Below are 13,141 nucleotides of genomic sequence, written 5' to 3' on the forward strand. Positions count from 1 at the left end.
AAGGCGGTTCATCCATTGTTAGTTGGCGAGAATACGGAAAGAAAAATGCTCTGTCACTATAAGCGCGCTGGGCTGAGGGAGCCTGTTGGAGTTAGACGTTAGAGGTCCGCTTTGATGTACATATGTGCCAAAAAACAGTACAGTAATCTCGCTAAGGCATTGAACTTCTTCTATTACTGGACGACAATGAGTTGTTGGTTGCTGATGGGGGGACTTGTCAGTGATTCCTCCATGAGTCCATGGGGGTTCTACTTGTGGGACCTGTTGCCATGGTGACCGGGGTTGGGCTTTGCTGGTCGGTTGGCTGATCCCAGTGCAACCTCAGCAGCCTTCAACGCAGTTTCCCATTGGGTTGTTGGTTTATTCGCCACGTTCCAGACTCTTGCAAGATATCCAGCTGCTTCAGGCCGCACAGTGCGATTATCGCAACCAGATGTTGCTGACGCAATGAACCTGTCACGACTCATTTAAAACCATAAAATGAGAGCATAGACCTGGCATAATCATTCCCGAGCAGTCGATACATATGGTTTGTGTTGGTGGTGGGATGGTTGTAATAACGAGCAAGTGAAGACCGAAATGCATGGATGTGAGATGACATACAAGGCAAAAAGAAAGAGGAACGGAAAGACAAGGTAAATTTTCCCCGTAATACCGATATCCCCCTTACATTTACTCCTGGGCAGTCTCGTGCTCGACAGCGGTGATACCCTGTCGCTTCTCGGCGATGCGAGCGGCACGACGTTCCCGAGCAGCCTGTGTAGGCATTTGTCAGATGCAAAAAAAAACGATAGGAGGGTAACGGAACGACGAACCTTGTTCTTGACACGGCGAGCCTCCATTTGGTCTGAGAGGACCTTTGTGCGGGACTTCTCGGCCTTGGCTTTGTGGATGTACTCCATGAGCACACGCTTGTTCTTGAAGACGTTACCCTTGGACTTTTGGTACAACACGTGGTAGCTAAGCCGACCGTCAGAAAATTGCCTCACCACACACAGAACCGAAGATAGCAAAAAACATACAGGTGCTTATCGATCTTGCCAGCCTCTCTGTATTTCCTAAGCAGCCTTCGGAGAACCCTCTGTCTCCTCATCCATATAACCTTGCCAGGCATCCTCGCCTCCGAAGTACCTTTCCTCTTACCAGGACCGGTGTGGCGGCCCTTTCGCTTGGCAGCGAGGAGGTCGCGCGTGCGTGCGCGGGAGTGGACGGTGGTAGGCTTGATGATGACCTGGCCATCCTTGATAAGTTTCTTGACGTGGGTGCGGGAGTTGGCGTTCCCGATTTCAGCTTGCTCAGCGGGGTCGAGCCAGATTTTTCGTTTGCCGACGCCAGCTACGGACGCGGCGAGGCGTTTTTGTGACCGGAGATTGACTATATGCGGGGAGCTCGTTAGTCAAGTGATATGTTGGGAAGATAAGTGCCTTACCCATCGTTCTTCGTGCGTCTGTAGGATGTTTAATTACGGGTGTTGTTACAACGTTAAATTACGAATGGCAGCAACGTTCAGTTGAGGAGCGATGTAGCGTCCGTTTGGTGGTCAATGATAGGGTTTGATGAGGAGAGCAGTTCAAAGGCATCGTCAGCGTCGCCCTGGACAACAAAAGAGTGCTTGCCTTGGTCTTGAGGAGAACGGTCGTCGATGAGTGCGACGTCCAGGAAATAAGCCTCTTCACAGGCGGACTCAGATTCTTACGTCAGCAAGCCACAGCAAACCTTATTTCTTCTGCTGTACAGGACTGCCAAAAGTTGAGTCTCCGACTTTTTTGACCAAATTCGGCCAAATCTCCATATCCTACCATTGCGCTCCAAAATATCGCTTCCTATGGCACGCGCGTCACATCTGGGGATTTTAATTGAATATCCTACCTATTTTCTTAGCTCCATTTAACAGCGCGTGTTTGCGCGTCTTGAGGAACGTTTGGCGTACTTTGTATCGTTACTTGGCCATGTGTTCTCGACGCTCGTCCTCATGCATCTAGGGTGTTCCCGACGTGTTACTTATCTCAATGACTTGATATTTTTTATACCCTCAATCATGGCGGGTGCATGTCTATGGCCACGCGGATGGCTTCCAGGGGTCGCTCAGAGTCCAGGCTAAATAACGCCTGCTGTCAGCCGTGATTTTACTTCTTCGACGACACAATGCTACTTTTCCCTGGGCATCGTGGCTCTGTTGTCAATCTAAAATGCGCTTTATGCCCTCGAGCTGCGCTAAGGGCCATCCAATCCTAGCCAACCCTTCTGGATGATTTCTCCTAGTGGGATGATTACCGGAATATCGGGGACAAAGACAGCTAGCGCCACTCTATGGTCGACAACGTAAAGGACTTCATCGACCAAGGAGCGTCTCGTTCCCGTGGATGATATATTTTGTCTTCATTTTCTTTGAAACTCGAGTTGTCAAACCGATACTGCTCCAAATGTATTTATGCGACCTCCGTTCCGAAGGCCCCTGGAAGTCCATTTGGATTTCCATTTCCTGCGCACCAGTTGACCCTTGTCTTTCATAAAATAAACTGTAAACACGCCCACAAGCCACGCATATCGAACACGGTCACCTACTATGCGGCAGTGTATCTGCACATGTGGTGATCGAACGCTTCAAGTTGACGCCACGTTTGTTGTACATATTCATGGATTTACGTCCTGCGGCGCAGGATGCTTCCATTCTCTTCTTCTTCCAGCTTTGTTTGATTTTCCATTTGAAAGTCGCGGCTCGATAGATCCCGCACGCGTGGTGTAGTTTTTGAGGGTGCCCTCGTTGCTCATTGTTTTTGCACAACTTTTTTGGCGCAACAAGTCGACTATCATACGCATCCGTCCTTGATTCAATATTTGGGCCTACATTTTGGTGTCCTCGTTCCTTCCCTCCATTCGATTGTCTCTCAAATTTTCCTAGTATATTCCAATATCAATCCTATCCATTTTGTCGCAGATCTTGCGTTAGGACTCTTCAACAATAATCGCTTTGCCATGGGTTTTAAATCTCAGTAATAACATTCCAAGGGCAATATTTCTTGTGTGACTGCATGCAAGGGTGTCCTCGACGTTGATAGCCCTCCGATAAATTAAAGGGGCGAGTAGCCGCTTCAAGTTGCTGTCGAATCTAACCTCAGACTACGGTCCCCGTCCCTCATTCCAGCGCAGCCAGTGGCAATTTATTTCGGTAACTCACCAACACACACGATATTATATTAATGAGGCTTCAATACTACTAATTCCATTGTATCACTAGCGGTTACAATAACGTTATGAAAGCGGCATGTCCGGGTCCCTATCCTTACCGCGCCTACGCTTCAGGTGCCCTTAGGCCGCGTACCATGCGTATCCACGCATGGTTGGCCAATGATATTCTAGGTAGATCCGCAAACCTTGCGCAAACCCGTCAAAGTTGCCGGTTGTACAACTGCTTTTTTCAGCCTTTGACTTCGTCTCCGGTGTTTGAGGAACAAAAAAAATAGAACATTGTGTGCTGTGTTTGAACGGTAGCCAAGTTCAATGAAGACAGATTTGTTTCTGGTGGTGTGCCACGCAGCGTGTCCTCAAAGCGTCAGAATCTTTTCATATTAAGTCACAGGTACAACTCACCTTTAATTTACGTCGTTGTAAAATACTTCCGCCCTTCCCTGCTTGAACAAACGCGTCTTCTTGTTCACACTCCGCGTGCGACGCTCGTTCCGAGTTCCTGACACAAGATTTACGTTCGCCTAGGTAACTGTTTGCCGGGGCGCCTAGCGTTGAGTCCCTTCAGCTCCCAGCGAATGGCGAATTCACCTCCATGGCTCACCTTCACACCCGCTAAGGGAAGCGGTCCGTGTGGGTCCTGAGAAATATTCATTATTATTTCAGTTCATGTTTCCTGCATATACACGTTACCAGATTTATCAGGAACCCCGGATGGTATGGGCAGGAAGCGTAGGTCAGTATATTTTATTTATTTGATAGCCACGGTACGCGGTGCGCCGCGAAATAAAAAAGAGGGTCACGGAAATATTATCAACTTCAATCGATATCAAGAATTCTCGGATGAATTCAAATTCGTTGGGCTGGCTTGAGGAGCGGCGAGATACGTGTCGACTTGGAAGAAGAAGATCATAGGATATCCGTGGAGGTGGCGTAGGCCCAGGTACGAAGCGATGAAATACGCAGATCAGCCGATGGCTAGACAACTTTTTTCTTGCAGTAGATGATGCATTTATCTGTTGGTAATTGAGGAACAGCGGCTGAAGAAGTTTGGACCGTGCTGCACGGAGTTATTGAAATCATATATATTCAATTGTTTTGGCAGTTGGCGCTTCTGGCCTATTTTTCAGGAAAATAAGGACGATGCGGGGTTAACGCGATTGACTGATTGTGGTGAAGGGATGATAGGTGGGGGATTTGACGGGAATATCAGGGCATCTTGGGGGATGGTTATTTTTATACCGTCGTAGCGAGAACGGATGTTGATTTGTTTGGAGACGTCCACTTGAATTTTGCCAGGTAGCCAAGCCCAATGTGGATGGTAACGGGTCATCTGCTTCAACCGTTGATATTCAAAGCGATGACGTCTGTTATCGGTCAGTTGACTGGAATTCGCGCGTTTTGTGATGGCATTCTGCTCATTGAGCATGTCCTCACCCAGTGTGGCTACATAATTAGCGTGAAGTAGAGTCGGGTCAAAGCTCACCGCTTCGGCGATCCGCCGGTCTTCTCCGTCTCATTCCGTCGAGGTGGGAGGAGTAGGATGCCATAAGATGATCAAGTTGGTTCTTGACATCACTACTGATAAATTCCGATCTATGGAGAAGGAGTTGGAGCGATTGGTTATTAGGAAAGAAATTTGAAATCCCGTTCCGAGACCGACGGTCTACCGACGAGCATGGCCAGCCACTTGGACGATCTCATTTGTTTCGCCTTGAGTTGGATCACAAGGACAAGGCGTTTTGTTTAGGTTTGAGCTTGGTTTGAGCTCGGGGTTTGAATGTTTTGTGCATGTCGCGCGCGTATACGACTGTCACGCAGGGTCTCCCCCTGCTGTGTTTCTTTCATTTTTAGAAGGAACGAGGCGAGATTGTGATGGTGCTCAGGGTCGTCAGATGGAAGACGATCCTGAGAGATAATACATTGCTTGTAGGAGGATAGTAGGATTCGTTTTGTATATTCTGAAGGGGCCATCGGATAAAAAATGTTTTATTTAGCACGTGGATTATGCTGACACAATCCTGTCACAGACAAATGTATATCTCCTGGTCCCATTTGTCCTTTTTTTTCTCTTTCCTACCACCATCATCAACGCCGCATCTCAGTTCCACACTCCACGTTCACCGCCTACACCGTAGGCGACAGCGAGGGGCGGTATTCCAGCCTGCTCTCCCCGCTTTCTCCATTCTTCGCTACACTCCGTCTGCTACAAAGTTGTCTCTGACTGTCTATTCATCTCTACATTTCTTGCAAGTCTTTCCCATCCTCTTTTCTTGTCATCTTCCTCACTGATCACTGTTTCTTTTCATCAGTTTTAAACACTAAAACCACCTGGAACGTGTTGTACACCATGATCATATCCCTCTAGACAACCACGACCCACGACTCACCATCACCCGCTTTCTAAAGCTTGTCTTGCGCACGACATATCTCACATCTTGCATATACGCACACATACCCGTTGACTGTTAATTGTGGTTATCATTTCCTTTCCTCCCTTTCGACCCATAAACGTCTGTGTGACTCAAAAGGCGTTCATCTTAGTCAACAAACCAACAACAGCAACAACCAACAACCACGGCTTTCCCTACGACCCTCATTACAAGCACAATGGCCGCGCCCCAATCATCGGAAGAGACCACGCAGACGGACGGTGAAGGCCCCGATACTTCCGACAAACCCCCACATGCGGATATATCTAGAAACCTCCAGAAGTTGCACATCTCCAGCTCCTCCTCGCAAACCGTAACCCCCGGAAAGATGAATGGCGCACCCCCAATCGCGAAGTCACAGAGCAGCTCATATCCCCTCCCACCCCCAGACAGTCTCACACTGGGCGATAAGCAGCCAGGCTTCACACGCAATTCGCTGCAAAAACTCGTAGCCGTCCCACTTTCCAACTCCAATTCATGTTCGTCCTCGTCATCCCAGAACCATCATCATAAGAAGCATGCATCTGCGCCACAGAGCCCCAATCTCCCATCGGCCTTGCCCTCTCCTACAGAAACGTCCCCCACAGATAGCTACTGGGACGGACCAAGTGCACCCCCGAGCAGGGGCCCAAGTAGACCACCAAGCCAGCCACCCAGTCGAGCGCCCAGCATGTCGGCTGGCGTTTCTGGTGGCAAAATCACTGGTCTTGTAGCTCCTGCGCCCGTAGCTATGGGACGGGAGAGGCGTGGGAGCCAACCCCCAGCGCCAGTTCCCGTGACACCTGCCCGCAGGAAGTCGTCATCAGCACATTCCGATAAGGGTGAGACTCCTGGCAAGTTCAACTTGAAGGATCTACTTGCAAGCACCCCCAAGCTCAGCAGAAAGAGCTCGCAGCGGTCAACCTCGTCCAAGAGATCAGATTCCGATGCGGGAGAGGGGAATGGACGGCCCAGGAGTACAGCCGGAGACAGCACCGCTAGTTTGACCCAGAAGTATGGCGTGTGTCAAAAGGTGGCAATCGGCAAAGGGGCTACAAGTGTCGTTCGGCTCGCACATAAGTGGGACCGCAGCGAGGAGAAGCTTTATGCCATCAAGGTGAGTTGTTGAGTGTCATTGAAGTGCGTTTGTTTGTTGACAAGTTGTGTCAGGAATTCCGCAAACGCCGCAAAAATGAGTCTGAAAAAGAGTATGTTAAGAAGCTCACCGCCGAATTCTGCATCTCTTCTACGTTGCATCACCCGAACGTTGTCGAGACCGTCGATCTTATCCAGGACGAGAACCAACACTGGTGTGAGGTCATGGAGTTCTGCCCAGGCGGTGATCTGTACGCCGCCATCAAGAAAGGGTGAGTAAGACTTTCCTCTGCTTCTTCGTTTGCTGCTTGGCGTTGCGGTTGCGGATGGGGTGTACAAGGAACAGGAATACCTTCATGCATTCCTTTTTGTGGTTTTTCTCGTTGTCTCCGGTGTCCCATGTGCTCAGGAACAGGACGGAACTCGGCGTTTTGGGGGCTTACCGAGAAATCCCGTTGTGATGTGGGTTGCGGTCTCGAAGGATGACGCATATGCATCCTTTCCCGCTTACTTTTCTCTTTCCCGATACCATACGGCGCTCCATGCTGACTCGTTGTTCTTAGCGGAATGAGCCCAAGCGAAGTCGAATGCTGCTTCAAGCAGATCTTGATGGGAGTATCATATCTCCATAGTCAGGGTGTCGCGCACAGAGATATCAAACCAGAAAATCTCTTCTTCGACACCAAAGGGCACCTCAAGGTTGTGACATCCTCACTTCCTGTCCTGATTTCCCCTTAACATTGTTGCATATGCTCCTTAGATCGGAGACTATGGGGCATCGACGGTTTATCGTCTACCCTGGGAAGCAACTATTCATATGTCCACTGGACTTTGCGGAAGCGAGCCGTACATCGCTCCAGAGCAGTTCCTAGGCAAACGTAAGCCTCACCCGTTGTTATTTTGGTCATACGCAGAGGCAGCCTGACATGTCTTGCTTTCTGTTGATCCATCTCGTCAAATCATCCCTGCCCACTTCATACAAACTTAACATTGGCTTATTCCCATTGTGCTGGTCTCCAGCTTACGATGCTCGTCTCGTTGATATATGGGCGGTCGGCATCGTTTACTACTGCTTGCACTTCCAAGAGCTGCCATGGCGTGCTGCACAGCCGGCTTCGGACCAGCTGTACGCTGCGTACGCCTCGGCCTGTGCGAACCCCAGCACATCGGTATCAATGTGCCCTCCGACGATCAACAACTTGAACCCCCGAGCGTGTCGGGGTCTTATACGCAAGATGCTCGAACCAGACCCGCGCCACCGATCAACTATTGAGGAGGTCGTCAACCACGCGTGGGTCAAGTCGATTGAAATATGCCATGAAGTGTCGCAGCCGAAGCATGTGCATGTGAGTGCGCGGGCGATGGGATTGGCGTATCTAGGGAATGGGGGTGCTTGAAGATCCGGTAAGCTTCTCTATCATGCATCTTGACTGGCAGCCGTGTTTAACCTTTATTTCCATCAGTTATATATGATCTTCATTCCAACACCGTATCTATTCTTTCTTCATCCAATCTGACCCAGCACGTTGCCACTTTTTCCTATGCGGGGGACTGCGTGCTGTGGACAGGATTTGGAGGTGTACTATTTGGAAGACGTTTCTTGACAACTACCTCCCCCGTCTCTGTCGTTTCTTTTTCCGTCGTACTCTGATCCGTCGTGTCCTTCCTTGTTTCTCTTTGCTCTTTTGCTTCAAGCCTCATTGGTATTTGGCCCTTCATTTATACGTCGTGTTCACTTCGGTTTCTTGTGTTGTGCCATTTGTATCTTGTTCTGACGTGCATATGCATTGCTTATGTTGTCTGCGCTAAGTACATACGAGTAATTAATCGCGTATTGTTTCTCTATCCTTTTGCTAGTTGATGAACAACATGATATCATCTCGTCTGGACTCAATCTTACTAGTGTGTTATCAGTAGCCTGAATAACATTCCAAAGGAAGCCCACTTGAAGCAAGAGTGTAAGAAGGCAGGCTAGAAAAATGTACTCAACGATAATGGCTCCGTTGATATTTCGTCCTCATCTTCGTTGCACACCTGTTCATCGAAAGTAAGGCCCCCAATCTTCAATCTCGATACAAAAAGCGATCCGAGACGATGATCAAGATATCGATTTGGTTGGCGTTTTGACGGTATGTAACAGAACGAAGACGTCTTCTAGTTTCTCTCTTCGGGGCTCGTGCAGCACTGGCCCGCATTGAATCTTTCAATTGCGCCGCCGTCATGGGTCATTTGACGGAGGGATCTCGCGATATCGGCGGTAAAGTTGCCTTCTCGCCACATCGTATGGTACGTCCTGGAGTCCATAGTCACGAGGTGCATCCTAGGGCGACTTTGCTCTGACAAGTCATAGGATATTATGACGAGTTGGGAAAGAGGCTGATCTCTTCCGCTTTCTTGAGTCCTGACCCAGTTCACCCATTTATTTTGGGATAAGTAGATGTGCCTTGAAAGCGTCGATCACGAATATCTGTCAGGGTGATCGATATCGGGTGGGCCCTGCAAGGGGTTAGAACTCACGCGGCAAGAGGTGGAAATTGGAAGATCGGGTGAGGTAATCCGCCTCCGAGTCGATGATGCCGAATCGCATTGCAACTGGCCCACTCATGCCGTCTTCTCGGAATTTCTGGCAAAAAGGCGAGGATGGTAAGGAGGTCCAGCAGATTGCATGAAATTTGCACCCCCAGCCTTCGAATTGTACTTGTTGAGAGTCAAAACATCCTTGCAGAACGGACATATTTTCTGCTGATGGGAGCTGAGATGCCAGACTAGTTCCACTAGTCTCCAAGTATGAGAGCACGCAATTGATGGATGTCAAAAGTTGGGGAAAAGAGGGCTCACTTGATGGTCTCGCATCCATAGAAGACGCTGACGCGTCCAAGTCGCGCCTGTTCATGTTTTCAAAACCTACATGTTTACGATCGGCGGCTGATATTTTCCTGTTTATAAATCAATAAAAGCCCATATTTTGAGTCTTCATATTTTTTTTTCGACCACAAGCCTCAAACCCCAGAAATAAAAGAGTTGAGACGGTCTCCATCGTTCAGTGGCCGTATAACAAATATATCTCAAACGTTTGGAGGCTATGAAAGTGCCCGACATTATACATATACTCAGTGATTGGATAAAGCAAATGAATTAGCGTATCATATCAATATAACCATAATTACAATTTGGTCTCCCAACTACAGTCATCGGGATAAGAGCCACGAAGGCTTATCTGCCTCCTCCTCAGTCTCTAGCCATCCGTCACGTATTAGAAGGTCCCGAACATCCTCTGAGTCGGGTTTGATTTCGCCGTTCAGTGGTGCAAAGTATTTCCGAACGTTGCTGTTGGTTCCGAATACGACTGGATAATATGTTCCCGTTCGATTTGCCTGTTATAATCTCATATCAGCGATCATAATTTTTTTCTGCGGAAGAGGTGTCGTACATGTCGGGTAAGAGGTTTTTCTTTCCCTGTGCCCGACACAGTGCCGCGGAGCCAATTACCCTCTTGCGTTCGGACCCATACGTGATCCTTGAGCTGATAAATATTATCAGTCCTGATCCACAGAAATAGCGCGAACACTACAACTTACTTTGAAAGTAATGGAACAGGCTTCATCGAGATCATCGATTAGAATCTCTGCCTCGTAGAGGGTTCCATCACTCGAATTATCGCTATAGGAATCCACAGGTGAGGTCGAGCGCCACTTTTGTGAACTGTGGGATTTTGAAGGAGAATTTCGAGTAATTCGGCGACTGGATGACATGGTAACCAAGGGTAGACTTGACCAAAGTTGTTTGAAAGATGCAGTACGATTTGTTGAAGCGAGCTGAGTTGGAGTATTGATGGGAAAACACAGGAATCGAGAACGGCTTTATATAGAAGGGGAGAGCCACACGTTGTGGCCAGGACCCTTTGTTGTTTTTGAGGCGTGGACAAAGCGCGGGGCCATTTTGGTAGTATAGTACTTACACGCAGTAGTACAATGCTATTGTTTTGGGCCTAAATCGGAGGGTTGTTATGGCAGTCGATGGCCTACATTCCAGAGTCCAGACTCCCCGAGAAACAAAACGTGATTCCTTTCCAATTCTTCGGGACTATAATCTGCATTGTATTATTAATTGGAGGGCGCCCCGCACGTGTTCAGGCCGTGGCTTGAGGCTTGGGCCACAATTCTGTAGCCACAACTGAAGCCACCGTCGTGATTTCAAGGGCCCAAAAAAACGAAAAGTGATATAAGTGATATAGAAATACAAAGGGCTTGCAAACCGTCATGGACTCACACAAACAAGAGAGAGCTTAATCTTGATTCTTGACAGCTCGGAGCCTGTGACATACAATTCATTTTGTTGGTCTTGAGTTGGTCTTGAGAGAGCGTAACAAAAGCAAAGCGCCATAAAGCTCGAAAGACTGAACTCAATGGGCGTGAAAGCTTCTCGGAAACGCTTTTTTTCGTTTTCTGAAAATTGAGTCGTCCGAGATCAAGAATCAAGATGCTCAAAGCAGTTGGCGGCCCGGCAACTTTTGTTTGGTTGTGCTTCGGGACCTAACAAACTTCCACCCGCTCTTCAAAGTTCACCTTCATCCTGGCTGTGGCTGCGGATCGCAGATGGCGAACTCGCAGAGTTTAGACGTGAGTGAACCTCGTTTTATGGACGACTTATACTAATGTTGCCACTAGCGCGCTATAGAGATTGTGCAACGAGCCATTGACGAAGATGTTAAGCAGAACTACCCTGAGGCGTACAAGCTCTACCAGAACTCGCTGGACTACTTCATGCTCGCGCTAAAGTGTAGGATTTTTACAAGAGAAGAGATTTAAAATTCTGACTGGGCTACCAGATGAGAAGAACGAGAAATCAAAGCAACTCATCAAGACAAAGATACACGAGTACCTTGGCCGCGCAGAGACTTTGAAGACGCATCTCATGTCCTCAGAGGAGAAACGCGGGAAGAGTGCAATTGGATTAAATGGTTCTGGAGGGTCAACTGGACCTGGGGGGAAGAAGTGAGTTTTCATTAGCTGCCTACAGTGTGGTCTTTGACATTCAAAGAAAGGAAGGATGGGGAGGACGACGATCAAGATCCTGAAACGAAGAAACTGCGAGCAGGGCTGACCAGCTCCATTTTATCCGAGAAACCAAACATAAAGTGGGACGATGTCGCAGGCCTTGAAGGCGCAAAAGCCTCTCTCAAAGAAGCTGTCATTCTGCCGATCAAATTTCCTCATCTCTTTACCGGCAAGCGTACGCCATGGAAGGGTATCCTCCTCTACGGGCCCCCGGGGACGGGAAAATCGTATTTGGCAAAAGCCGTTGCCACTGAAGCCAAGAGCACGTTCTTCAGCGTTAGTTCCTCTGACTTGGTCAGCAAGTGGCAAGGAGATTCAGAAAGGTGTGTCGTGAACAACTACGGGGTGATTGAAGTTAATGTAACTCTAGATTGGTGAAGCAACTGTTCGAGTTGGCGCGGGAATCTAAACCAGCTATCATATTCATCGACGAAATTGATTCACTGGCTGGAACCCGTAATGAGTCGGAATCAGAAGGTTCACGGAGGATAAAGACTGAATTCCTGGTGCAGATGAACGGAGTGGGCCATGACGATACCGGCGTGCTCGTACTTGGCGCGACAAACATTCCATGGCAGCTAGACAATGCCATCAAGCGTCGGTAAGTCTTTCATCGACTTTTTCATCCTTGATCGGCTCACCTCCCTCAGTTTTGAGAAGCGCATATATATACCACTGCCTGGCCCCGAAGCGCGACGACGCATGTTTGAGATCCACATCGGAGACACCCCTTGCCAGCTCAGTCCAAAGGACTATCGTCAGCTAGCAGATTTCACGGAGGGCTACTCTGGATCCGATATATCCATTGTCGTGCGCGACGCCCTGATGCAACCCGTTCGCAAAGTCATCTCCGCAACTCATTTTAGACGAGTGACTGACCCTGAAAGCAAAGTCACCAAGTGGACGCCATGCTCACCTGGACACGCAGATGCTGTGGAGAAGACTTGGTCGGATATTGAATCAAACGAATTGTTGGAGCCTGTTCTTACGGTAGCAGATTTCATGAAGTCGTTAGAAAGCACAAGACCGACTGTGACGGAGGCAGATATCAAGAAGCACGACGAATGGACTAAGGAATCTGGTATGTTCTTTTCTTCGCGTCGTCCTCGATGGGAATGCTAATACCGGCTTGCAGGAAACGATGGAGCATAGCATTTACACAATAATTTTTGTAATATTTTGTATGGAGAACCTGCGGATACTCTTTTCTGGGAAGTTTTGCTCAGTGTCAGTTCACAGGTCGGCTTGCTACAGGGAGCGGATATCAATCCATGCAAAGAGCTCAGATGGGTCCTATATACCCTGGCCCGTACAACAAACAGGGCGCATCCTATCCCATTCTTTGCTAATGACAAGAGTGCTTCGACCCGTTACCATCAAGCTTTTGCTGTA

General features: G+C 48.6%; 4 protein-coding genes across 4 annotated transcripts; 2 read left to right on the forward strand and 2 right to left on the reverse strand.

Moving 5' to 3' along the window:
- Nucleotides 1-469: 469 nt before the first annotated feature.
- On the reverse strand, nt 470-1,651 carry LACBIDRAFT_186351 (60S ribosomal protein L19). The gene is made up of 5 exons (XM_001888694.1): nt 1,617-1,651; nt 1,430-1,447; nt 1,023-1,374; nt 816-960; nt 470-756 (listed from the first exon to the last, which is right to left on the reverse strand). Exons 2-5 carry the CDS (start codon nt 1,431-1,433, stop codon nt 673-675), a joined length of 585 nt encoding a protein of 194 aa, XP_001888729.1. The 5' UTR covers nt 1,434-1,447; nt 1,617-1,651; the 3' UTR covers nt 470-672.
- Nucleotides 1,652-6,594: 4,943 nt separating this feature from the next.
- Nucleotides 6,595-8,008, forward strand: LACBIDRAFT_153039 (uncharacterized protein; the record flags this gene model as incomplete). The annotated part of the gene is made up of 5 exons (XM_001888626.1): nt 6,595-6,714; nt 6,768-6,964; nt 7,265-7,391; nt 7,453-7,570; nt 7,713-8,008. Coding segments are annotated over 5 exons (858 nt in total), but the record flags the coding sequence as incomplete, so codon positions are not given.
- A 1,872-nt stretch (nt 8,009-9,880) lies between these two features.
- Nucleotides 9,881-10,444, reverse strand: LACBIDRAFT_313173 (uncharacterized protein; the record flags this gene model as incomplete). Its single annotated transcript, XM_001888695.1, has 3 exons — nt 9,881-10,066; nt 10,123-10,215; nt 10,271-10,444. 3 exons carry the CDS (start codon nt 10,442-10,444, stop codon nt 9,881-9,883), a joined length of 453 nt encoding a protein of 150 aa, XP_001888730.1.
- Nucleotides 10,445-11,287: 843 nt separating this feature from the next.
- On the forward strand, nt 11,288-12,901 carry LACBIDRAFT_313174 (uncharacterized protein; the record flags this gene model as incomplete). Its single annotated transcript, XM_001888627.1, has 7 exons — nt 11,288-11,311; nt 11,360-11,471; nt 11,521-11,686; nt 11,737-12,072; nt 12,120-12,350; nt 12,400-12,830; nt 12,885-12,901. The coding sequence occupies 7 exons, from the start codon at nt 11,288-11,290 to the stop codon at nt 12,899-12,901; spliced, it is 1,317 nt and encodes a 438-aa protein (XP_001888662.1).
- Between the last annotated feature and the right edge of the window lie 240 nt (nt 12,902-13,141).

The sequence above is a fragment of the Laccaria bicolor genome, genomic scaffold (genome assembly GCF_000143565.1).
Source record: "Laccaria bicolor S238N-H82 LACBIscaffold_57 genomic scaffold, whole genome shotgun sequence".
In the NCBI taxonomy this organism is placed as follows: domain Eukaryota; kingdom Fungi; phylum Basidiomycota; class Agaricomycetes; order Agaricales; family Hydnangiaceae; genus Laccaria; species Laccaria bicolor.